At 48.9% G+C, this 25,813-nt stretch overlaps 2 protein-coding genes and 1 pseudogene across 2 annotated transcripts; 1 reads left to right on the forward strand and 2 right to left on the reverse strand.

Moving 5' to 3' along the window:
- Window positions 1–6,479: 6,479 nt before the first annotated feature.
- On the reverse strand, window positions 6,480–9,057 carry LOC119279360. Its single transcript, XM_037560620.1, has 3 exons — window positions 7,911–9,057; window positions 6,831–6,895; window positions 6,480–6,557 (listed from the first exon to the last, which is right to left on the reverse strand). The coding sequence occupies exons 1-3, from the start codon at window positions 9,055–9,057 to the stop codon at window positions 6,480–6,482; spliced, it is 1,290 nt and encodes a 429-aa protein (XP_037416517.1).
- Window positions 9,058–11,435: 2,378 nt separating this feature from the next.
- Window positions 11,436–12,035, reverse strand: LOC119279361. Its single transcript, XM_037560621.1, has one exon. It carries the CDS (start codon window positions 12,033–12,035, stop codon window positions 11,436–11,438), a length of 600 nt encoding a protein of 199 aa, XP_037416518.1.
- Window positions 12,036–14,249: 2,214 nt separating this feature from the next.
- On the forward strand, window positions 14,250–15,455 carry LOC119280919 (annotated as a pseudogene).
- The last annotated feature ends 10,358 nt before the right edge of the window (window positions 15,456–25,813 follow it).

Genomic DNA, 25,813 nt, shown 5'->3' on the forward strand with positions numbered 1-25,813 from the left:
ATGGAGGGAAATGGAGGGGAAATGTAGGGGATCGGTAGGAAAAGGGCGGTCTCTCACCGACAGAGCGGACCCACGTGCCTTTTCACTTCGACCGGGGCCCCAGGCGGCCCCGGGGGGCTTGGTTTCAGCTCGGGTTCGCCCGCTATTTTTTCGACCCAAACCTGCGATAAACAAGGTCCTGGGGGCGCGAGTGAGCCGATTTTTTGGCGCTGACGCTAAAAAAAAGAGCCTTCGGGTGCATATTGAGGGCGCGAGTGGAGATGATCTAATTTATAATGCTCCTATCCCATGAACAAAGAGGCCTGAGTGAAAACCGAAGCTTCGGCATCGCCATGTCACCTAGGCGTTAAACAGTTTCAACCTGAACACGTTATCTACTTCTACTGAGGCTGAGTTGCAGACGAGGTAAATGTAACATCCCGTGCCTTAGCTGTTTTCCAAAAAACCATGGTTAAATCCATGTGTTCATCTATATTCTGTGTTCCTCTCTGATGCTAAGGTCTGTGATATGATACCTGTGTGCGATAGCAGAAAACGTCTTTTCTCTCTCGAGGGACGTGGTTCATGTTATAAGGAGGGGACGCGACCCCAACGATCGATACAAAGAATCAGGAGATCGGTACAGATCAGGAGAGATTACTTGGAGAGGAGAGATAGAAGTAGTTACAGTTGTGATATGTTTAAACTACTAGCCAAATCTATCTCTAAACCTAACCACAGTCGAATACCTCCTGGTTGGGACCGAACACCTCCTGGTTGAGATCGTGACATGCAATGTTGTATTTAACACCCTTCCTTAATCACAACTTCATTAAGTTGAGATTATGCTTGAAGTCTTCAAAGCTTCTTGTGGGCAAGGGCTTTGTGAATCCATCTGCAAGTTGATCTCTGGAATGCACAAAGCGAATGTCAAGCTGTTTCTGAGCAACTCTTTCTCTGACAAAGTGAAAATCAATCTCTATGTGCTTTGTCCTGGCATGAAACACCGGATTTGCAGAGAGATATGTAGCACCAAGATTGTCACACCATAGGCAAGGAGCTTGTTTACTTTGTACACCAAGTTCCTTCAACATAGACTGAACCCATATTATTTCAGCTGTAGCATTTGCCAATGCCTTGTATTCCGCCTCTGTACTCGACCTGGATACAGTGGCCTGTTTTCGTGCACACCATGATATCAAATTTGGTCCAAAGAATACTGCAAAACCACCAGTGGAGCATCTGTCATCAAGACAGCCTGCCCAATCTGAGTCAGAGAATGCACTGATAAGAGTGAAGGGTGATTTGCTAAAGTTCAGTCCCAAGTTCAGAGTATGCTTCACATACCGAACTATTGGTTTTGCAGCTGTCAAATGAACATTGGTAGGTGCATGAAGAAACTAGCAAACTTTGTTAACAGCAAAAGACAGATTTGGTCTGGTAAGCGTAAGATACTGAAGTGCTCCTACCAAACTCCTGTATTTCGTGATGTCCTCTTGATTCAAGAGCTCACCTCCTGCAAGAGATAGTTTTTCTGAACTAGATAATGGAGTGAGAGAAGGCTTGCATCCCTGTAGCCCAGCCTTCTTAACCAAATCAGTGGCATATTTTTCCTGAGAGAGCAGAAGTCCATCTTTGTGCTTCTTTACCTCAATCCCAAGAAAATAGTGCAAGTCACCAAGATCCTTTAGAGCAAATTCTGCACTTAGATCCTTAAGAAGTCCTCTGATAGCTTCATCAGATGAGCTGGTCACAATAATATCATCAACATATATGAGAACAAATATGCACGTGTTGGACTTGTTGTAGATGAACAATGATGTGTCAGATTTAGATGCAACAAAACCAAGTGCTTGCATTTGTGACAAAGACGAGCATACCAAGCCCTTGGAGCCTGTTTCAACCCATATAGCGCCTTATCAAGCTTGCATACATATGAAGGAGCATTCTTACTCTCAAACCCAGGAGGTTGTTTCATGTACACTTCCTCTTCCAGAATACCATGGAGAAACGCGTTCTGAACATCAAGCTGTCTGAGACTCCATCCTCTGGAAACAGCAATGGATAGGACAAGACGAATGGTGGCAGCCTTTACCACTGGACTAAATGTGTCCTCATAGTCTATGCCATATCTCTGTTTAAAACCTTTTGCTACTAGCCTAGCCTTATAATGATCAATAGTTCCATCAGCTTTTCTTTTAATCCTGAAAACCCACTTGCAATCAATTAAATTTTTACCTTGCTGTGGGGGGACCAAATGACATGTTTTGTTTTTCTTCAATGCCATATACGCTTCATTCATGGCTTTCTTCCACCTGTCATCACACAATGCTGCTTCAAGGGTGTTAGGTTCATCTGGTTCACCTGTGGAACAAACCATACCATACTTGGATATATGCTTGTAGTTGACAGGTTGAATTTTCCCTTGTTGAAGGCATGTACGACGCGGCTATTGAGTACTCACATCTGCTGCCACAGAGGATCCCATAGTTTCCAAATCATTGGCTGGACCAGAACCCAAAAAGGATTCGGCAGCAGTAGCAGCAGCTCCACCAAGCAGCGTCGGATCTTCTGTGGTCGAAGCGTGAGGCGAGGCGCCTGAAGCAGCCACAGAGAATCCTGGAGCTGCCGTATCCACTCGGGTTTCCGCGCCGGTCGGATTTGCGCCTGGACCAGCGCCAGTTTCCGCGCCAGGGCCCGCGCCCTCCCTGGACCGCGTATTTGTACGCCGTTTGTAGGTCACCGGTTGGGTGGGGCGACGCGCAGCTTCTGGGCCACCCGGAGCCGGACAAGTGGAGGGCAACGATTGGCGCGGAGCGGGGGAGCCGGCGCAGCCAGCGGACGCGGCCCGCGTGTCTCCCGTGGGGCCGGCGCTGCGGGACTCGGGGGAGACCGCACGGTCGCCTGCGCCTGTCACGCCTGCGCCTGTCGCGTCGGGCTGTAATCCCGGAGTGGATCTGATTCGCTGCTCCTGGACGGATCCCGAGGAGGATCTGTCTCCTCTTGTGGGACACATAAAATATGGTCCATCTGAATTTTTTTCAACAGCGATTTCTTCATGGATTTCTCCTGTATCATCAACACAAGACTCATGCAGATCATTAGATGAGTTAGTCAATAATTTATCATCAATATTTTGCCCCCCTTGATCAAAACTAGTGAGATGAGAAGGCAGAAGAAGGATTTCTTTGCGAAGAAGAGCGCCAGCATTGGGGTGAAGATCAGCAAAAGGGAATTTGGTTTCGTCGAATACGACGTCACGTGAGATATAAACCCGACCAGTGGAGACATCTAGACATTTGACACCTTTATGCTGGGCGCTGTATCCTAGGAAGACACACTGTTTTGAACGAACATGAGTTTGCGATTGTTGTAGGAACGGAGGTTTGGCCAACATGCACACCCAAAGACTCGAAGAGATTTGTAGTCTGGTTTTGTGTGGAGAAGGCGTTCTACCGGAGTTTCATTATGAATAACATGACTGGGTAGCATGTTGATAATATGAACGGCAGTGAGGAATGCTTCATCCCAAAATTTGAGAGGCATGGAGGCTCCTGCCAAGAGAGCAAGGCCTACCTCTACGATATGTCTATGCTTGTGTTCAGCTGAGCCGTTTTGTTGGTGAGTGTGTGGGCAGGATACTTGGTGAGAAATACCAAGGTTTTGGAAGAAGGAGTTCAACTTTTCGTACTCCCCCCCCCCCAGTCTGATTGGACAGCGATGATTTTGCTATCAAACTTGCGTTCAACAAGAGCTTGGAAGTTTTGAAAAACTTGAAACACATCTGACCTTCGTTTGAGAAGATAGATCCAAGAGAATTTACTGTAGTCATCAATGAAACTGACGTAGTACGTATGTCTACCAACAGAGTGTGGGGCTGGACCCCAAACATCAGAAAAAATAAGTTGGAGAGGTTTGGTAGAAACACTAGTAGAAACAGGGTATGGTAATTGATGACTTTTAGCTCGTTGACATGAATCACAAATTTTTTCAACGTGACGCTCACCAACAAACGGGAGCTTATTTTTCCTAAGCAATTTTTCAACTAAAGAAAAAGATGCATGTCCCAAACGATCGTGCCATCATGTGGACATAAGCTTGATAGCACCACAAGCTTGTTTATTGAATCTTCTAAACTCTGGAATCAACAGATAGAGCCCTCGAACACATCTACCTCGATAGAGTATTTCCCTCGTTGCCTGATCCTTGATCAAAAAGAAATAAGGGTGAAACTCTAGAAAAACATGATTATCGATGGCAATTCGATGAACAGAAAGAAGATTTTTATGTGCACTAGGGACATGCAAAATTTTCCTAAGATGTAGTTTGCGTCTAGGGGTACGAAATATTGAGTGACCAACATGACATATACTCATACCTTCTCCGCTAGCAGTGTGGATTTGATCCTTGCCGCGATATTTTTCCTTCATGGTCACCTTCTCGAGTTCATTGGTGATGTGGTTGGTGGCCCCACTGTCGACATACCAATTGGTGTCGACGCCGTAGGACCCATCAGCCGCCGCAGCGACTTTGTCATCATCCTGGGAATCATCATCGTCCTCTTCGTACCTGTACCAGCAATCCTTTGCTGTGTGTCCAGGTTTCCCACAGATCTGGCATCGTGGAGTGTCGGGGCGCATCCTGCCGTTGCCACGACCGCGACGGCCGCGACCCCTACCACCGGTGCGCTGAGGAGAGGAGCCGCGGTCACTGCCGCCGCCGTCGCCAGATCGCCCTTTGCAAGGAGGGCCACGTGAACGAGAGCCGCCACCCCTCCCACGAGACGCCATGTTGGCTGAAGATTTGAAGCCGCCGCCGCCAAACGCATGGTAATGAGCCACGCGCTGGTCGAAATTGGAGAGCATGGCGTAGAGTTCATCGAGTGAGACGGGGGTGACACGAGCGTCGAGAGCAGACACCAGAGGCTGGTAATCCGCGTCGAGCCCGTGGATGATGTAGGAGACTAGTTCGTCATCCTGGAGGGCCTTGCCCGCCGCGGCTAGTTCATCTGCATATCCTCGCATAGCAGCAAAGTAAGAGGCAACCGAGAGATTACCCTTCTGCGCGTGGATGAGGGAGGTGCGGATGTTGTTGACGCGGCTCGCCAAGTGCGACGAGAAGATGGCAGCAAGCGTCGTCCAGAGCGCGCTCGCCGTGGTGACCGTGGTCACCGTCACCAGAACCTCCTTTGTGAGGTTGGCCAGCAGGAAGCCAAGGACCTGCTGGTCCTCCCGGACCCAGAGAGGGTGGAGAGGGTTGGGTGATGAAGTCTCATTGCCTTCTTTGGTGGTGATGAGGAGCTTCGCCGGCTCCGGTGTGGTGCCGTCGACGTAGCCGTAGACGCCGGCGCCACGCAGTTGGGGGGTGATCTGCGTTCGCCATAGCACGTAGTTCGTGCGGGACAACTTCTCCGTGACCTGGCTATTGAGGTTTGAGGAGAAGGCACCGGAGGCAGAGGAGGAAGACATGGCTAGGCTTAGATGGATTCGACAGAAGCTTCGGATGGGAAAAGGAAGGCTCTGACTACCATGTGCGATAGCGGAAAACGTCTTTTCTCTCTCGAGGGACGTGGTTCACGTTATAGGGAGGGGACGCGACCCCAACGATCGATACAAAGAATCAGGAGATCGGTACAGATCAGGAGAGATTACTTGGAGAGGAGAGATAGAAGTAGTTACAGTTGTGATATGTTTAAATTACTAGCCAAATCTATCTCTAAACCTAACCACAGCCGAATACCTCCTGGTTGGGACCGAACACCTTCTGGTTGGGATCGTGACATGCAATGTTGTATTTAACAACCTCGGCATGTTGATAGTGCTAATTGCAGGAGCCTCCTACAAGTGGTCCGGCTAAAGTAAAACTTAAAGGAAACTAAGTTGCACAACAACCTGATGTCCAAAAACTCGCTCGCTCGGCAGAAATCACTGAGCTAACTCGGCAAAACCTCCACAATAACTAACCAGTAATGGGTAATGGACTGTGTCATACCTCCGTTTCAAAATAGATGACCCAACTTTGTACTAAAGTTAGTACAAAATTGAGTCATCTATTTTGGAACGGAGGGAGTATCTCACAGACTCGGATGAATTTTCGGAGACAGGCACGGCATCGAAGGCCAGAGCAGAACCTAACCTGACGGATCAACAAAGTTAACAGGAGATAGAAACAGAACATGAGCTTAACTGGAGTACTGCCTTAGTTCCACCCATAAACCCTTGGAACTGGAATACTGCCTTCAGTTCTGAAGCCAAGACGGTGGATCAAGCATGCATAGTGCTAAACTACAAAATCTAGTACTGAACTTCTCAACAGAACAGCGATCACCGAAACATTTCAGCCATCGCCAACCGGCCAGCGGTCACTCAGCATCAGAACCACCTGGTACTTCAATGTAGTATTACTTCCCCTACCTGAAACCAAGGAGAAGAAAACTTTAGCGTGCCATTCTGTAGTGAGCAGTGCAAGAGATATTTAATGTGGTATACGAACGCATACAACTAAATTGGCGTCACCTGAAGCTTCTTTTCAGATAATCGTACAGATTCCATCAACGTTGACTGTCTCCTTTGCAGAACCTTCAGAGGACAGAGCATAGTATATCAGTGAATGCATATAAGCTTCAGGCCATTTGGTCATGCAACTCTTGTTTTTTGGGTCACAAGCATCGGATAGATGTAAGAACTTGCTGAAGTAGCTAGGAGACTAATTTAGCTGATTCATTCAGCCTATTCAGTTGGCAATATACCTACCGTTGCCACAAATATGCAAACTGAAGGCAAACAAAGCAAATGAACAGGGGCACAAGCATTCTGATAATTATGACAAAACATTAAAATTGTAACACAAACTTCGCTAACAACAGTCATTTCGAAATTTGCATATAGATACACAGTGAAGCGCATCAGATAATCTTCTGAATGAAACCACAAAAGGTATACTTAATGGCAATCCAACTGAATATGCTCGCTCTATGCAGTATTTATGTCTAACAAGTAACAACTGACTCATTGTGCATAATTTGAAAACTCACTGTAACAAATCACCTACTATTATGCATATTTGCACGTCTTGAAAACATAAAAGCACATGATTATTATAAATACAGCATACTAGGTACAAGTAAGAGAGAGAATCCTGTGTTTAAAACAGCAAACACTTGTTGTATGGATTCCTGCAGACGACTTCTATCTATCAGAAACATGCTGCATTGCACAACTCAAGGAGGCACATGAAATCCATGGTACTGGAGGTGTCAGACCCATGCATCTAACAAAAGGCCTATCAATTAGCAACATCAACTACTCCTAAAAATCCTTTATAAGTAGAGAAGAGAACATCGGGGCAGTAAGAAGCCATGCATAGCCTAGCAGTACTATCCATAAAGAACTACAGGACTGGGGAATTCACATGCCCATGCCATACTTAATTAAGGTGTATATATAGGGGGCTAGTGTTGAATACAGTGTCTTGCATTTACTGAGAAAAACATATACAATGACATGTAAAGCTGTGTAAACATCACTAAGCTTTTTGACAGATACAGAAATATATATAAACATCAATTTGAGAATACAAATGGAAACCCATAGAAAGCATATGCACACATCAATTTAAGCATAAAAATGTAGATAGGGCATATGCTTAGGCAATTTTTGGTGGAGTACATAATGTGCATCAGATCTTGTTTTGTAAATAAATAGTAAGCCATATACACATCACACACAGATAAGATCATGTAGCTAATCAAACAGGAGTAACTTACTAGCTGCAGCATCAACAAACACACAAGGTAAGCTATATATATATATTAAACATTTGCATCTGTTCTCGGCAACGACTGAACTGTTAGCCCTTCTGCATTCCAGAAACGCAGCATTTCCAATCACTAACGAGGATCAAAGAGGGCGGGCAGTAGAATTAGCACACACCTGAGCAGAGAGAGAGACTGAGAGACGGTGGCAGCTGCCAGGCGTGAACGAAGCGGGAAGAGACGCCTTCGCACGGCGGCTCATCAACCAGCTCGTAGACCTCGCACCCCACGACCTTGCGAGCACGCACGTCGACGCCGATCAGGTGGTCGTCCTGGAAGAAGTAGACCACGTCGGGGTTGGTGGGATGGATGAGCGCGAGCACGGGGATCTTCCTCGGCAGACCAGTGGCCTTGTAGCTGGCGTCGTTGCAGATCTCCGCGAAGGTGGCCTCGCACTCCAGCGTCCACTCGATGGAGTACGGCGGATAGTCGGCGAGCGTCCAGACGCTGATCTGCGCGGCCCCGTTGCTGTTGCTGTTGCGGTACATGTCGACGAACCGCAGCTTGCCGGCGCTGACGCCGACGCAGCGGTACTTTTCGAGCAGCCCCCAGGCTACCCTGTACTTGAGCGCCGTGCCCTCGGGGAGCTTGACACGGGTGAGGACGGGGTCGTCGGCGAAGGGGTCGCAGGTGACGAGGCTCCAGGAGAGGTCGACCCACCAGAGCCTCCCGTAGCAGGAGACGACGCCGTCGGGGTTGTGCAGGCGGGCCGGAAGCGGGTAGGCGACTCTCTTGCTGACCCACTCCCCGACCTGCGACGAGAAGCGCAGGAGAACGGCCTTGTCGCTGCCGAAGACGGGCTGGAGCTCGGCGACCACGTAGCCCGCGCCGTCGGGGTAGGCGATGAGGCCGAGGTCGCCCTTGTAGGAGACGAGCTCGGGCGTGGGGAGTGGCAGGGCGGAGCCGGTGGCGGCGTGGAGCACGAAGTAGCCCGCGACGAACGGGAGCCAGCCGAACTGCTGGTGGCCGGGCTTGTCGATGACGGTGGGGCCCGTGGCGTGGCCCTGGTCGGCGTGGAGGAGGAGGAGGCCCGCGGAGGAGTCGGCGGCGAGGACGCAGGGGTAGCTAGCGCGAGTGGGGCGGGACGGGAAGATGCGCGGCGGGATGGTGAGTAGCGCGACGCGCGGGGGCGGCGGCAGCTCGAGGGAGAAGTCGGCGCCGCCCGGGCCCGGCGGGAGGGATGCGGCTGCGGCGGCGGCCGAGAGCACCCGCGGCACGCTGCCCAGGATGACCCACGGCGGCGTGGGCGACGTGGCCGACGCCATCTAGGCTAGGCTGGCTCGGCGCGGTGGCGGTGGTTCGTGCGCGGCGTATGTTGGTGGGGAGGTGTGGTGTGAAATGGTGGGGTGCCGTGCCCTGGTTGGCGACGGCGGTAGGGTTTTACGGTGGCGTTCGGGGCAGGCGAGGGAAGGCAGGCAGGGCCGGGTGGACTGAACCCGGCCTGGTCCTGCTCAACTGGTGGTGACGGTGAGACGATGGCCGAACGGCACGCGTCGGCTTTGGAACGTGCAAAGTGCAGCTGGTGCCGATCGGATGTTGGCACGGCTCCGGCTCGCAGGGCAGGGAGGCAGCATAAAAAGTAGGGAGGCTTTTGGGTTCGTCGGCTAGCGCGCGGCTGCGGCACAGAAAGCAGTTGGACTGCAGAGACCAGAGTCTGTTTTCATCCGGTCGCCAGCTCTTTTCTGTTGATAGGAATATAACTAAATCATACTCGTAGTAATTACTAATGTTGCACTAGTTTACACCTTTTCTTCCACACTATGGAAGAATACAAGTTTTGTTCATGATATGGAAGATTACCAAGTTTTTTTTATTTGTTTTATTAAGACTTTATGTTTTTATTTTTGTTTATGGTTTGTTTCAGGTAACACCATTTATACGATTCTTTTTCTGAAATTTTATTTCCTGAATGACATTAGTTTTATTTTTGATAATCCTTTTATGTTTCTACATGGCTTCGTTTCCTGAAAATATAAAAAAAAGTGAGTGTAATGGTTTTTTGTTTAATTTCCTCACCCATGCTGATAGTTGTGCATGCGACATCGGTTTGATACTGCAATCGTACGGCACTAATTAATTTTTTATTAACTTAAAATGAAATTCATTTTCAGTTAGTATAATTAAATCATAGTAATTATTAAAGTTGCACTAGTTTACGCTTGTTCTTGCACACTATGGGAGAGTACAAGTTTTGTCCATGGTTCGGAAGTGTACACTCTTAGAATTTTTGTTCTTCCTTGTATTCAATTTCATTGCCACTTTTTTCAATTTTTGTGTATTTCTTCTTTTAGGCAACACCACTCTAATGATTTATTTCCATTGGAAGGAACTTGATCTTCTATGTTTTCGACTTTTTTCATTTGTATTGTAGGTAACATCACTCTTCGAATTATTCCTTTGTCATGTTAAAAATTATGTATTTTTTATATGTTTGTTCATTTCTAATCTACATTATAGTTTCTCCATATTTTGTGTTTGTTTGATTCTTCTTGAAGGGTACACAATTTACCCTTAGACTGTTGAATAATCTGAATGGATTCTTTTTTAGCATTTTATTTTTCATGCTTTATTTTGATTTGTAACAAAAAAATTATTGGCCAGAAGCCCTTACATAGTTTACCATCTTGCACTTACTACCAAAAAATGGCTATAAAATAATCTCGGCATAATTCAAATTGGTATTATAAACCAAGTGTTAGATGTACAGACATATCACTAATTAGCAGTTTACAGTATGCTTGGTTACCTCAAGTTACAAACATATTACTAATTTAGTAGTAGTTTACAGTATGATATAGCTTTGCTATAGTGGATTTTAAAGGCTGCATTATTTTTTCATGGTACCTTATTTTTTCCTTGATATTAGTTTGCTTCCCTTCAGACGTAAAATGTGTTTGTTTTTATTTGTTCATTTCTTCATGGAATTTATTTTCTTTTCTTCGTCAGTGTGCAATTCTTCCTGTTGGTTGCATAGTTTATCCTTGGTTGCTTCCATAATTTGAACATATATATTTTTTCATCCTCAAAATATATAGGTATTTGAATTTTCATGTAATGATTTTTTTTATGGTTCAGAATCACTTACAGATTACCATCTCAATTCAAAAAAGAAAAAAAAACCTCGCGGATAGAAAAAGAAGCGAGTGGAACATGAAAAAACCTCACGGATAGGTGCTCCCAAAGTTTACAGCCCAGAAACAACGACCCAAGCACCTATTCGATGCCTACCTGACTTTTTTCTTGGAAACGACAATGCAATCAGGCCCTAATCATTGCCTCTTTACATCAGTAACTAATCAAGATTCAAGAGATTGAGTACTACACTAATCAAGCAAAGAGATGTTCTCAGCTGTATCTAACTGATCAAGATTCAAGAGAAGCTTGAGTCGATCGACTTGATCCACCGATCGAGCATTACAGATCGACGTGCAGTTTTGGATCAAATCTTTGAGCACAAACTGAAACTATAGTAGTGCTAGTGCATCGTAATCACAGTTGACAGATCGACATAGCACCTGAACCTTGATGGACGGAAAACCGAGACCTGGGAGAATTCAGCTCCTGCAGCTGCAGGTATCGATCGATGAACAAAACAGAAGAGAGATTGGTGATCGGCCGAGTCATTGCTTCGCCGCCGCGCCCGCTACCAACCATGCAGAAGCATCCAGGCGTCGGAGTACTGGGCGGTAATGGCCGGGCGCATCTGCCGCACCGCGGCTTCCGCCATGGCCAGATCGTCGATCGCGCGGCGCAGGAGCTGCTCGGCCGCGGGCGCCCAGGCGTGGGAGACTGCTTGCGGCGACGGAGGCCTGAGCATGGCCTGGAAGACGCTGAAGGCCGCATGGCCGTGCGACCTCGCGGAGAGCAGGCGCTGCAACGCCGTCTCCGCGTGGCGGGCGGCGTCGGCGCGGTGGAGTTGCCACCTGTCCCACCGCGACAGCGCGTTGCCCTGGAGCCCGATGCGCGCAACGCAGAGGGAGAAGACGTTGCCCAGTACGGGCTGGAACCTGCTGAAGCGCTTGATCCGGCGGATGGCGAGGTCGATGATGGGGCCGCCTGCTGAAGCGCCCTGGCCGGCGTTGGGCGGCGGGTGCACGCCCGGGCCGAATCCGCGGCAGTCCTCGGCGGCCAGGCCGTACTGCTGGCGGGCGCCAGCGATGCCCTCCGCTATCGCGTTCGTCTCGTTGATGTAGGTGAAGCTGCGAGCCGCCGCCTCCGCCGCCATGTTCCTCCACTCCGCCATTGCCGGCGTCGGTGCGCTCTCTCTCTCTCTCTCTCCTCCGGCGTGAGGAGACGTGAGGCTATCTGTTAGGGCATCTCCAGCCATTGGCCCCCCAAGGGGCGTCTAAAAGCGCCGTCTGGGGGTGAGCCGGCGCAAAAAATGACCCTGGGGGCGATTCGGTCCCCAGCCGTCGGCCCCCAGGCGCCGCCCCAGGCGCGTATAAAAAAAAAGAACGACCGTTCGGCGAAGTTATGATAGAAAGTAGTTAAATTTCGGCTTATAAACATGACAAATTTCAGCGAAATTCGCGCATTTTCATTACATTAACCTAATCTAAAAAAGAAAAGGGCTGAAGTCGTCGCTGCCATCGTCGTCGTCGGCCATCTCCTCCTTGACGCGGGCGCCCCTGCTGGACCCGGCGTCGCCATGGCGGGCTGGCGGTGGCGCGTCGTCGTCGTCGTCGTCGCTGTCGTGTAGGACGACGACCCCGTCTTCATCGCGGCCGCGTCGGCGCTCCTCGAAGCGGCGCAGGGCGGCGCGCTGGCGCTCCTTCACCTTCTCCCGGCGCGCCTTCTCCATCGCAATGGAGTCCTGGCGCACCCATTCTAGGGCCGCGTCATCGTCGTCGAACTCCGGCGCCAGCCCCGGCTCCGTCTTCACCGGCGTCAGCCCCGGCTCCGTCTTGGGCTTGACGAAGCGCGGAGGAGTCGACGAGGAGGAGGCGCGCCGGCCGCCCTCGTTGATGACGATGCCGGTGCTGCGAGCGCGCCGGCCGAGCGGCGACTCCGCCGCGGGCTCGGCCTTGACGCCGACCAGGGCCGGAGTGCCGGAGGAGTGCGATGAGGATCGGGAGGAGGAAGAGGAGGAGGAGGACCCGAACCTCCTTGGCGCCCATGGCCCGACGCGTCGGTGCTGCGCCGGGGGGTATGCCAACGGCGGGTCGTTGCCGCCCTCGAGGTACGTGAGCATGCCCTCGAGTGTGCGGCCGGGGACGCCCCACCAGAGGTGGCGCCCCTCGCTGTTCTGCCGGCCGCCGACCACCGGCGCGCCGTTGGTGGACGCCAATCGCTGCTGCTGGCGGCGCTCGAAATACGCCGCCCAGGCCGCGTGGTTGTCGGCGGCGTACTGGGGGAGGGAGAGGTGGGCGTCGGTGAGGGACGCGCGCACGATCTCGACCTCCTCGGCGAAGTACTTCGGCTTCGCCACGGCGTCAGGCAACGGGGGAATGGGCACTCCCCCGACGCTGAGTCTCCACCCCGTCGGCCCGGCGCGCATGTCCGGCGGCGCCGGGATGTTCGCCTGGAACAGGAGTTAGGACTCCTGTTCGCGGAGCGAACGGTGGCTGAAGCCGTTGGCCGCCGCCTCGTCTCCGGGGAAGCGGGGCTGGGCGGCGGCGCTCGGGAGAGGCAGGGAGAGGGAGGGGCTGGACAGCGGCGGGGGCGGGGCTGGTGTGGGCACATGCTAGTGCAGGGCGCCGGCTTTTATAGCCGGGCCGCGCCCGTGTGTACGCGTGCGAGGGAGGAGAGGCGTCGGCGCGCCGCCCCGTGAAGCGCCGCCCATGAGGAATCAATGGCAAGGCTGACCGGCGGCAGCCTTGCCATTGATTCCCCGCGGGAACCGAGGCTGTTGGGGGAAGACGAGGCGCCGAGTCACTGACGCGGCTGGCCCACGTCTTTTTCGCGCCAAAACAGCTCGCCCCGGCGCCCCCGGGCGCCCCCAGCGCGCCGGGTTCGGGCTGGGTCCGTCGGCGCTGTTTTCAGCCCAAGCCGACGAAAATCGCGCTCCTGAAGGCGCTACTGGGCCGTTTTTTCGGCGCCGGTTCAAAAAAATCGCCTAGGAAGACCTTTCTGGGTCTCGGGTGGAGATGCCCTTACATTTGCTGCCTCGGGGTCGGTTGGGCCTATTTCTACCGCCGGCGAGGTAGTTTCTGGAGACGGTGGGGTAAATGAATGAGCCGTTACGGTGTGGGCCCACTTGTTGTCACGCAGAATCGTCTCGCTGCCACGTCAGGATCCCTCGACGGGGCACGAGGAGCGAGCTAACGTAGCTTCTGACCCACTGAAAACCTGGTCCCACGTTCGTGCGGCCCACCCGTCAGTGAAGATGTTGTGACATGGCACTGGTATGTTGACTAGGTTGGGACCTGTCAGCCCATGCCAGGCTGGCTATTTCCGCGACGACGGAGAGGGGAGAGGAGAGCGAGAGAGAGAGATAGAGAGAGAGCGAGAGAGAGAAATGGCGCAGCCGCCGCCATGGAAGGCGACGTACCTGCACGTGACGGGCGAGGCGCGCGACGGCTGCGCCCGCGCCAAGGAAAGCGTCGCCGCCGCGCGTGTCGATCTGGCGTCGTCCCCGGAGGTGGTGCTGGACACCCGCGACGCCGAGGGGCGGTACACTCTGCTGCAGTCCGCGACGACCCACGTCGAGCACGCGTCCGACCACCTCTCCGGTTTCGTCGTCAACGTGGTGGCGGCCGAGCGCCTGGCGCTCCACGGCTGCGGCGCCGTTCCGTTGCAGCCGGCGGCCCGCGTCGGCGACCTCCGCGCCGGGCACGACCACGAGTGGCTGGGTCTGATCAGGCTCCAGGCCGCCAGGGAGCACGCCGAGGAGGCGCTCCGCGGGGTGGAGCGCTCCTTCACCCTCCTGGAATCCTTCTGGTTCATGCTTGGCTGCCCGAACCCCGGCGCGGCCGGGCGCCGGCAAGAGGGCAGCTCCGCGCCGCCGCCCTCGAGCTCCAGCCCGTGGTGATCAGCGTGGAGAATGTTGTTGCCGCCGGCCTCGCCGAACCCTAGCTAGTCCTCTCTCTCTGCACCTCTCTCTCTCTGAACTAGATCACCAGAGGAAGAAGAAGGTACGGAAGGAGTGGACACAGGACACGGCGAGAGCTTCCGGCGCACGAACGCCAAGCCGCACAGACGGCCTTTTTCCTTTGAGCACGTACTCAACCAGCGCACTAGACTACAACATGCGGGGTCAATACTTATACACGGGCGCACACACACACGCACTAAGCTAGCTGACCGGATCCATCTAACAAACTCATGCATGCATGCAGCTGAACGCAGCTAGCGCCCACGCAACGCCCGCCCGCCGAGCTCCACGCGCGCGTACACGATCTCCTGGAGACTTGGCGCGAGCCGCTGCTCTTCCGCTGCTTTCGCCCAGCCCTGAAGCCCACTGCGCCACGCCCCGCGCTCCTCAGCTCCTGGGCCCGCCGCGCACGCACGCCAACGGGACGCAACTGGTTCCAGCGCCCGACACGGCCACACCCCGCGCGTCCGTCTTAGCAACCCAGTCTGCCACGGGCCGAGCCCGACGCGTTCACCGCGCGCACGCACGCGCACCGCGTCCCGGGCTCGCCACGGCTTATTCCCAACAGAGAACGTGTGCACGCTCGCCTCCTTGGCCACCGAGCCTGCCATCCGCGACCGCATCCAGTGAGAGGTCCATCTCTTGTCTTGATTAGCTCCGCACGACTCTGCTTGCTTCATATCGGTCGTTCGCATTCGCTAGGGCTACTTTGTTTCCTTGATCTTGTGATTGCGAAACCATGGATGATCTGTCGGTCCGTCGAATTCGATCTACTTTTCCCGGTTCTGTTGTTACTTTGCAAGGACCGGCTGGGGAATTAATTAGATGACTGATGATGCAGTAGTGATTCCAACTACTTTGTTGTTTGCCGATCTGAAATCCCAGAATTACTTGTTGGTGATTTGGTTTGGTTATTCACTTTATTACTGCCATGATGTATGATGATGCGTCGATCATGCCTGCGTGTGTACGTACGTTTGTTGCAACTTGCAACAGACATTAGCAGAGCTTTTTTGCTTTTCTGTGCCATTGCAGTTTGCAGTTCTTTGAACTACCACCGGCGAACACAGTCTCCTGGTTTTTAGCGTGCAGCCAATTTCTCTTTTCAACGTACCGGTAAAGAGACAAGGCTTGTTCTGTCTCCACAAGCAACTCCAATACTTGAACAAAAAAAAAGGCATGTACAGTACCACAAAAGTAAAAAAAATATCTACAGAGAAAAACTATGTTCTCTATGTAAATATGCAATTAGCTGCACTTTTTCATGGGGTAATGTTGGTCTTTGTTTTTGCGCATCGAGTAATGTTGGTCTTCAGAATGTACAGTTACCTAAATGTCATGTTTCTAATCGCAAAAAGGTGCAAAAGAATATGAGCAAACAACCCAAATGCACATTTCTAGGGGCTGTTTGGTTTGTGCCCAAGCTAGCCACACCAAAATTTTGGTATGACCAATGCAAGGTCATGACCAAAATTTTGGTAAATTAGCATCATTTGGATTGTAGCCATCCGAAATTCCTACCCTACATGCGCATGCTAATAGTGTGAGGGTCCCATTAACTAATTACTGCCAAAAGTACCTGCTCCCTTGCTGCATGCATCATATACTGTAATAAAAAATTAAACAGCACCTGGGACCCATTGATACAGGGGGACAAAACGGGCTGCCAATGTTTTGGCGGAGGTTTTCCACGCCCTGGTCTCGCCAACGCGTTGGCCAAATTTACATAGGCGGACGCCGGTTGTGGTTGGCGCGCCAATTTCTTGGCAACAGTCCAAACGGCCACCAATTCCTATGGGCGAGCCAAAATATTGGTATGGTAAATTTTGGCTGTGATCCAAACGCACCCCTAATACCAAAACTGTAGCAACCAATCATGTGCAATTTCAGCCTTCAATATGAGCAAACAACGCCCAAGTGCGCATTCTAAACCTATACAATTGTATTAATTATCTAAGAAACAAAAAGATAACAATTGCACAACCAAAACAATGTACCATTTTTTTACCTAAAATTGCACATAATTAGTGTAGGCTTCTATTTTTATAAATTGTAACTATAGAACTATTTTTTCCTAATTAATTTCTCATTTAAATTTTCAAAATAGTTTCAATACAATGGACAAAAAAAATCCAAAAGGCTTTCTATTTAATGATGAAACTAAAATGGAATGTGCAAGTAGCCCATTTCACATTTCTAAACCTAAATTGCACAAACATTATTTGCAATTGCAGGTGGCGCATGGTACTCGATATAATGTTTTGTATGTTTGAAGTGTTCTATTTTCTATGGACCTTTATAATAGATTCACATCCATTTAAAAAACCATGAGAATCATGGTAACACATGTATACAGCTCAACACAACATTAGCGACATATGGCAAAGTTAAAAAAAAAACCTCAAAGCTATGGCCGTCATTGATCTTTCGAATATGGAACAGAAATGTCTCACTACGGTTTTTTTTTGCCGCCATGTGTCCTCCGAGAGATTACCTCAATACCATCTAGACCAACCTGGTTTATGTGCATGCCTTTGACGTGCCGCCAAGTATGACATCACCCTGCCAGAAGCGCATCCTCGGGCACAACAATGTCGTTGCCATCATTAGCAACTTCCACGATAGCAATTGCAGGCATGCATCAACATCCGGCGAAGAGGGAGTTTCTTCATGCCCACTAAAGATTTTTGACACATCATTAATTGTTGAAGATAAACCGTATAATTCAAAATAGAACCTACATTTGAAGTCTTCGGCTGTCACCACACATGGGCATGAATTCTTTTCAAAACTAAACATGCATAAGGAGTGATATACATGGATTGGCCGACCCTAGATGTCCTTGGAGCATGCTGATGGCCATGCCTGCTTGATTTTAATTAGCCCGTGAACATGCATGATACGCGGGGCTGTTTGGATGGCAGCCGCCTACCGCTCCATCAAATTGGTTGTAAATTCGTAATAAGAAAGGCTGCATGGCCGTCATAGATTTATATTTTGATATTTAAGACCCACGATTAAAAAGCCTTAGCAACATGGTGTCGACTTAGTCAACAAACGATTCATTCTCTCGTGTTTCTTCAGTTCAACACATGTGGCGACACCATTTATCCTAGGGCTTTTTCCTCCAACCACCTAGACCAAATTAGTGTCGGCGGGACCGCCTGCTCCCGCCTCCCTCCCACTGTTGGATTCGGTGTCACGCACGCAATGCCGCCCTATCGACCCTGAAATGTTGGCCATGTGTCGGAGCTAAATTCAGCAGATCTCGGGTAGGGAGTCCCAAGCTGGTGGTCTTATCTAGACGGTAACATGAGGAACATAGGACATGATGTTACCCAGGTTCGAGCCTTTTTAAAGAGGTAAAACCCTACTCCTGATCTTGTTTATATTTCATGGATGAAGTACAAAGTACAAGATGATCCACCTCGAGACCGTACGTGTATGTCTCTACCTTCTAGGGTGTTTTGCATATGATCTGTTGACTAGTCTAGCGTTACTTTATATAATGTACCAAAGGACTAGGATATAAAGAGTCCTAGTCAGCTACATTGGTGGTGAGGAGTCCTCATCTTGCATGACAAGTCTTGTGAAATTCTCCTTATATACGTCATGGGTTGCCCGAAGAGGCCCAGTAATTAACCGCCATAGGGTTCCTCGGTCGGCCCACCTAGTCAGGAGATGACATGGTGAGTACCCCCTAGTCCAGGACACCATCACCATGCGATGTATCTACTCCCCTACACGTCCTGTTATTCTCCAGCGACAGCAGCTCGTACCCCCCTTCACCAGCAACCACACTGCTGCATCTTCCTTGGCTCTTGTTTGTTCCCGTCAGAGGCATCCCCGTCATCCTTTGTGTTGTTGTGTTTGCCACGAGGGCGTCCTCTGGCGTTATCAACATTGTCAATAAACGAGAGGAATCGGAAGATGACTGTACTTGAAGAGGATGATAGTAGGAAACCACCAGGTCAATGGCCGTACGCAAGCAAGTGCCTCCTTATTACAAGCAAAAAATGCTTCTTCCTAATGGTTTGCTGGCATCTGGGATCCACAACATTATCGACATACAGTCAATAAACGAGATAATTGCACAAGGAGCGGCTGACACGTGGGACCCAGCAAATCGAGCAGTTTTGTTATTGTTGTTGAGACCGAGCAAGGTATCAACTGGAATGTGGTCTGTCTAGCTTGGGCCTTGATTTTATGTTTACTACATAACCAACCCAACTGTTTTCTCCTTTTGGAAATAGCTAGCCCAACTTTATTTTTTTGAACCCAGCCCAGGCCAAATTTTTTTCTCCACCCTAGGAGACTGCAAATATTTCAAGATAAGGAGGAATGCATTCAATCTGCCCAGATTATGAGATGTAAATCTTAAAAGTAATATGAAACGGGTTGTAAATATATATAAAAACACAGAAAATGGGTAATTAGTGTAAAATTTTATTTTATTATTTTGAGACTTCAAATTTCATTGGATTTTAATTTAATTCAAATTTATTTTAAAATCTCAAATTTCAATGAAATTTTGACTATATTTTTAACCTTGATTTTGGTAAGAAAATGGGCCGAAATGCTAAAAAAGAAGGAAAATGGACTGTAATAATTCGTCAAGAATTAACAAATGGGTTGTAAATTATATGTTTTTTAGCAAATGAGTTGTATGTTGTTCGCCACAGATTTGGAGACTGACTTATGGGCCTACTAAATTGATGTACGCAAGACCTTGTCAACTTAGTCAAGAAACGATTCTGACAACAGTAACCGTTTGATGTCAGTCCAATGACCGTCCTTCTTCTTCAATCTCTGATCTTCTTGGTCCAACCGTCCAAACCAGCACCGACAGGACCACCAGCTCTAGCGTCCCATGGCCGCCTGTGCTGCCGCGCAAATCTTGCCGCCCCAACCTACTCCCACGGCTGGCCGAGCTATCTCTCTACTCACCCACATCTTCTGATATTGTACGACGATGACAGCCTCACACCGTAGCCTAACCAGTCAACACTCGTACCCCCCCCTCTGCCACAGACTCCTACATACTCCCTCAACCGGGGACTCCACCGCCACGTCTTCCCTGGCTTCAGGCCGTTCCTTACCTAGGTCTCGTTGTCGTCCATCGTCTTAGTGCGCCCGACAAGACGTGGTCAACATGGTTAACAAATAAGAGTCATCGGAAGAGGACTGTATGTGGAGAGGCTGACGGTGAGGTCGTGAGGACCCATGAGGTCCATGGCGGTACTCAAGCAAGTGCCTCTTTATTACGCGAAGAAATGATTTCTCTCCCTGACAGCTGGGACCCACTAGGTTGAAGCGCGCGTATTGTGTTATCTCTTATCTGTCCGCCCCAATCGTGTACAGAAATACTGCGCTTTGCCGAACGATGAACCGTCACCGAATAAGAAGCGACATGTGTCGTGGTAGAGCCCCGACGTATCAGGTCATGCAGTCCCGTCTAAATCTTATGCACATACATACAACCATGCTGCAAAAAATACGACTGTATATGTACACATGACCAGGTCTCGAACATGTACTCATGCATACGTTCAAAACTCGTGTACATCGAGAGGCGACGTGACAAAGGCAACGGACGGCACCACTAGACGATGGGGCTTTCTCGGCCTTCCGGCGCCAACTAAAGAGTTCATAATTCTCTCCTCGTCCGACAAAGACAATGCTCATCACTGACAGCCCCGAGACAAGGCAACAAGGAGACCATCAGTCCCACTATGCCACTTCACCACCTCTATTAATTTTTGGTCATGGGAAATATGTCCTCCTACGGACTAGAATCTACAATCTATACCATGTACTGTTCATGTAAGATAATCCTACGAACTGTGCAATCGAGTCTAAATAGAAATTGCCAACGTCACTTAACGATGGTACTACACATACATTCAAACATCAATTCGGTCTCACAGCCATGCCAAACAAGAAACTCAGATCATTGGTGGAGAGGAAGTCTATGAATGATCATATCTATCCAGTGGTCCTTATGGGAGTATGCTGGATTCTGCAAGTACACTAATAGAAAACGGTCCATTTGTCCTGGTTTGAGAGGCCCTTTAGCCCCGGTTCTGGAACCGGGACTAAAGGGTCAGGACTAAAGCCCAAAACCTTTAGTCTAAACCCTTTAGTCCCGGTTCACTTACAAACCGGGACAGAAAGGGCTCCACGTATCTGCTGCAGGGCGTCCAGGCAGGAGGACCTTTAGTCCCGGTTGGTAACACCAATTGGGACTAAAAGGCATCCACGCGTCAGCAGCTGGCGGGAGCTGAAATTTTTGTTTTTTTGAAAGGGGGTGGGTTTAGGGTTTTTTGGAGGGTTAATATAGGGGTTTCATATTGTGTTAGCTATTAGAGAGAAGTGTCCTTCTTATCTCCGTGCTTGGTCGACGCTAGCTACTATACGTATAGAAAGAACTCGACACGCTAGTTAGTAAGCAAATGAAGGAACAGACCATTAATTACAAGATTGTCATGAACATATCAGAGAGGAGTGACCTCTTTTTCTTCGAGAGATTGATCGAACAACAAGTTTTCATATATCTATCCGACGCTACTAGGTACATACCTTTTCCTAATAGTAAATCACGGATTGAGTTTTCGGGTTCACTATCGCGCACGTTTTTCAAAAAGCCCCCTATGGTATTAAGTAATTAACCCGTAGTCCAGTAAATAAGTGAAAAAAATGTTTCGTAATTTTGCCCCACCCGTGGACGCATTTGACAAGAAAAACACCCCCAAGTAGAGCGCACGTGCCTCCCACCCCCACCTGGATCCGTCACTTCCGCACCGCCGGCCCGCATCCTCCGCCGCGCCGTCCTCCCCGCACCCCCACCTGTGACAAGACCAGAGATCAAATTGAACACGCAATTCCACTTGAACTAGCCCTGGCTTGAATTATTACAGAAGATAGTGGCAAGTACAACTCAGTTCGAGGATCAAATCCGAATTCTATAGAGATAGCTAGGGTTCTAGAACTACGCTAGGTAATACTTCTTGCAGAATGGGGAAAAGATGCTTCTGGAGGCGTGGAGAGGGGGCTTAATAGCTGGCAGAGCCGATGGAGTCGCTGTGGTGTGTCGTTCCGTTACTGTAGCCTTCCAGTGAGTGGCGGCAACGGTGTGACGGTGAACAGGAGAGCAGGTTAACCGTTGATCGCCCGAACGCTTCATCTGGATCGTCCATCTCCCAAGTGAATAACGGTTCGCTATAGCTGTTGATTTCTTCAGAGTCTCTGTTCCTATCTTTAGTTAAGCAGTGCAAGGAAGCAGGGTCCTGACAATTGCCTCCCTCTAAAGACGATCCTTGCCCTCGAGGATCTTGTGATGGGAACCAGGAGCGAATTGTGTTGTTGAAGAAATCGGGAAAAGTGCGCTTGATGAAGTCTGCGTCCTCCCAAGTGGCCTCTTCCGGGGACATGTTTAGCCACTGTACTAACCACTGTATGACCAGATTTGGGTGTCTTGGTACTGCTCTTGTTTGTAAAACGAGCACTGGTGCTATTTTAATCCGTCCTGTTTCGTCCACGAGTGGCAAGCCTGGAGCTGGTATAGCTTTGGGACCTAGATGACATTTCAATTGGTTGACATGAAATACGTTATGGATCTGAGCATTATCAGGGAGGAGCAGTTTGTACGCTGAGTGACCGATTTTCTCCAATATTCGAAATGGTCCATAGAACTTGGTTGCCAATTTGAGGCCTGTCCTGATATCAAATGCAGCAAGACGGTAAGGTTGCATTTTTAAGTAGACCATCTCTCCTTGCTGAAAGTGTCTGTCTGTGCGGTTCGTATCTGCATATTTCTTCATATGTTGTTGAGCTACCAGTAAGTTCTGTTTGAGCTGTTCCTGCATTTCTTCTCTTTGCTGTAAAAAGGTAGCTGCATCCACATCACTAGGACCAGGAATTGAAACCTCTCCAAAAAGAGGGGGAGGAAATCCATATAGGCACTGGAACGGGGTGTACTTGGTGGCAGTATGATATGATGTGTTGAACCACCACTCAGCCATAGATAACCAGGAATACCACTTCTTTGGTTCATTGAAAGCCATACTTCTCAGGTAGGTCTCCAAGCACTGGTTCACTCTCTCTGTTTGGCCGTCAGATTGAGGGTGATGAGCTGTGCTCATGTTAAGTTTGACCCCTAAGGATTTAAACAATGCTTGCCATAGGTTGCTTGTAAATATTGTATCTCTGTCAGTTACTATGGACACTGGTAATCCATGTAGTTTGAACACATTGTCAATGAATGCCTGAATGACAGTGTTGGCAGTAAAAGGGTGTGACAGAGCAATAAAGTGGGAATATTTGGTGAATCGATCGACCACTACCAAGATCACATTCTTCCCTTGGGATTTAGGAAGGCCTTCCACAAAGTCCATGGAAATGTGTCTCCATGCCATATATGGTATAGGGAGGGGATCCAGCAACCCTGGATAGTGGCAGTGTTCCCCTTTTACTCTCCGACAGACAGGACACTCTTGTATGAATTTTTCAATATCTTTTTTCATATTTGTCCAATAGAATATCCTCTTGATTCTCTGATAAGTTGCTCTCACTCCAGAATGGCCCCCAATTGGAGAAGAATGGAATGTTGACAATAACTGTTGCTGAAGCTCTGTGTTTGTTCCCACATAGATTCTATCTTTATACCTGAGTATACCAGCTGTGTAACTATACAGAGGAAGTGTAGTTGTTCCTGTAGTTAGCTGTGCTATGAGATCCTTGCACTTGCTATCCTTGCTGTAAGAGATTTCTATTTTCTCAGTCCAACTAGGCACTGCCATAGATATTTCCATGAGTTGTGGCTTCCTTGAAAGTGCATCAGTGGCTTTATTTTCTTTCCCTTTCTTGTATTCTATTGTGTAAGTGAATTCCAAGAGTTTGAGCATCAGTTTGTGTTGGATGCCTTCAGAAATTCTTTGCTCAGTCATGTACTTCAAGCTTTGATGATCTATTTTGATGATCAGAGAAGAGCCTAAGAAGTAGTGTCTCCATTTCTTAAGGGATTCCAGAATAGCCACAACTTCCTTTTCATAAGTGGACAGAGATGCTGCTTTAGGGCCCAAGGATTTGCTGTAGTAAGCAATTGGCCTATGTTTCTGCGTGAGGACAGCACCAATGCCAGTACCAGAAGCATCACATTCCAACTCAAATGGAATAGTAAAATCTGGCAGTGCTAAAACTGGTGCATAAGTTAAACTGTGTTTCAATTTTTCAAATGCAACTGTTTGGCTGTCAGACCAGAGGAAGGAGTCTTTCTTGAGAAGATCATGTAGAGGCCTGCATATCACACCATAATCCTTAATGAACCTTCTATAATAACCAGCCAGACCTAAGAAGCTTCTTAATTTAGTTGTATTTGTTGGAATACTCCACTGTTGCACTGCTTGGATTTTCTCTGGATCTGTTGCCACTCCTTGTGCAGATAAGATGTGGCCCAGATATTCAACAGTAGGTGTGCCAAAGATGCACTTGGACTTGTTCAAGAAAAGTTTGTTGGCCTTTAAGATTTCCAGGACCAATTTGAGATGTTGTTGATGCTCTTCTGGGGTTCTGCTGAATATGAGAATGTCATCAAAGAACACCAGTACAAATTTTCTCAAATATGGAGCAAAAAGTTTGTTCATGAGAGCTTGGAATGTGGCTGGAGCATTAGTGAGCCCAAATGGCATTACCAGAAACTCATAGTGACCTGAATAAGTTCTGAAAGCTGTCTTATGATTGTCCTCTGGTTTCATTCTGATCTGGTGATAAATCCAGTTTACTGAAAACTGCTGCTCCCTGTAGTTCATCCAGTAAGTCGTCTATGACAGGTATAGGAAATTTGTTCTTGATGGTTTGTGCATTTAATTTTCTGTAATCTATGCACAACCTCCAGGTTCCTCCTTTTTTTCTGACCAAAATAGCAGGAGAGGCATATGGGCTCATACTTTGTTGGATTATGTGTCTGGAGAGTAAAAGTTTTATCTGTTGTTCCATCTCATTTTTCTGCAGATGAGGGACTCTATAGGGCCTGGCATTGGGAGGTGTTGAATTCTCCTTCAGAGGAATGGAGTGATCACATTCTCTAGAGGGAGGAAGAGTAATAGGTTCCTCAAATAGTGCATCATACTGCTCCAGTACTTGTTGTATTTCTTTTGTGGGTGGAGGAGATAGTACTATATTTTGTGGGGTAGTTATCATGTAGTTCAAGCTCATAGCAAATCCTACTGCTCCCCCAGCATACAATTTCTCAAATTTCTCTGTTGAGATGAGTTTAGGAGTAGCTGATAGTGTGCAGTCTGAGAATGTTACTGGTGTGACTTTGTCCTTTGTTATTGTCACAGTTATAGCATCAAAGTCCAGAGAAATTGGGTTATGTTTCTTGAGCATGTCACAACCTATTACTACATCATATCCTTGAAGATCCAGAACTACCAAGTCATTGGTGAATGTTTTATTGCCAATCTTGAAAGTTGTTTCTGGGGCATGTGCTCCTATGGTTAGAGATCCTCCACCAGCTACTTTAACTTTCTGGGTTGGGTTGTTGATTAACTGACAAGCAGATTTGAGTGCAAACTTCAGGTCTATGAAAGTGTTAGTGCTCCCTGTGTCTACCAGAGCCACTCCACTTCTTCCTCCTATTGTAATGTGCACTGCCAGGGTGGACTCAGATGTATTGCCTGAAACTGCTTGTGCTGAAATGTGCATGCACCCCGAGGGATCTTCAGCAGATGGCCCTCAGCAGTTAAAACAGCCAGCTGTGCTTCTTCTTCAAGGGACATTTCTTCAGTAGTGCTGTCTCCAGTAATGAGATGCAGGGTTTGTGCCTGTTTGCATTTGTGTCCAGGGACCCAAGGACCATTGCATCTCCAACATATACCTGGTTTCTTGAGTGCTGGTGCTACTGGAGGTAGCTGCACATTAGTTGTAGTAGGAGGGGCACTAGTTCTCTGATGTCCAGCTTGGAACTGCAGTTTTTTGTCTTGGTGGTT

The sequence above is a fragment of the Triticum dicoccoides genome, chromosome 3B (assembly GCF_002162155.2).
Source record: "Triticum dicoccoides isolate Atlit2015 ecotype Zavitan chromosome 3B, WEW_v2.0, whole genome shotgun sequence".
In the NCBI taxonomy this organism is placed as follows: domain Eukaryota; kingdom Viridiplantae; phylum Streptophyta; class Magnoliopsida; order Poales; family Poaceae; genus Triticum; species Triticum dicoccoides.

Coding starts and splice junctions, on each gene's coding strand:
- LOC119279360 (XM_037560620.1), bottom strand. CDS start 9,057: ATGGCGTCGGCCACGTCGCCCACGCCGCCGTGGGTCATCCTGGGCAGC. Junction 6,896..7,910: donor CAGTCTCTCTCTCTGCTCAG/GTGTGTGCTAAT, acceptor GGTTTCATTCAG/AAGATTATCTGATGCGCTTC. Junction 6,558..6,830: donor AAATGACTGTTGTTAGCGAA/GTTTGTGTTACA, acceptor TGTCCTCTGAAG/GTTCTGCAAAGGAGACAGTC.
- LOC119279361 (XM_037560621.1), bottom strand. CDS start 12,035: ATGGCGGAGTGGAGGAACATGGCGGCGGAGGCGGCGGCTCGCAGCTTC.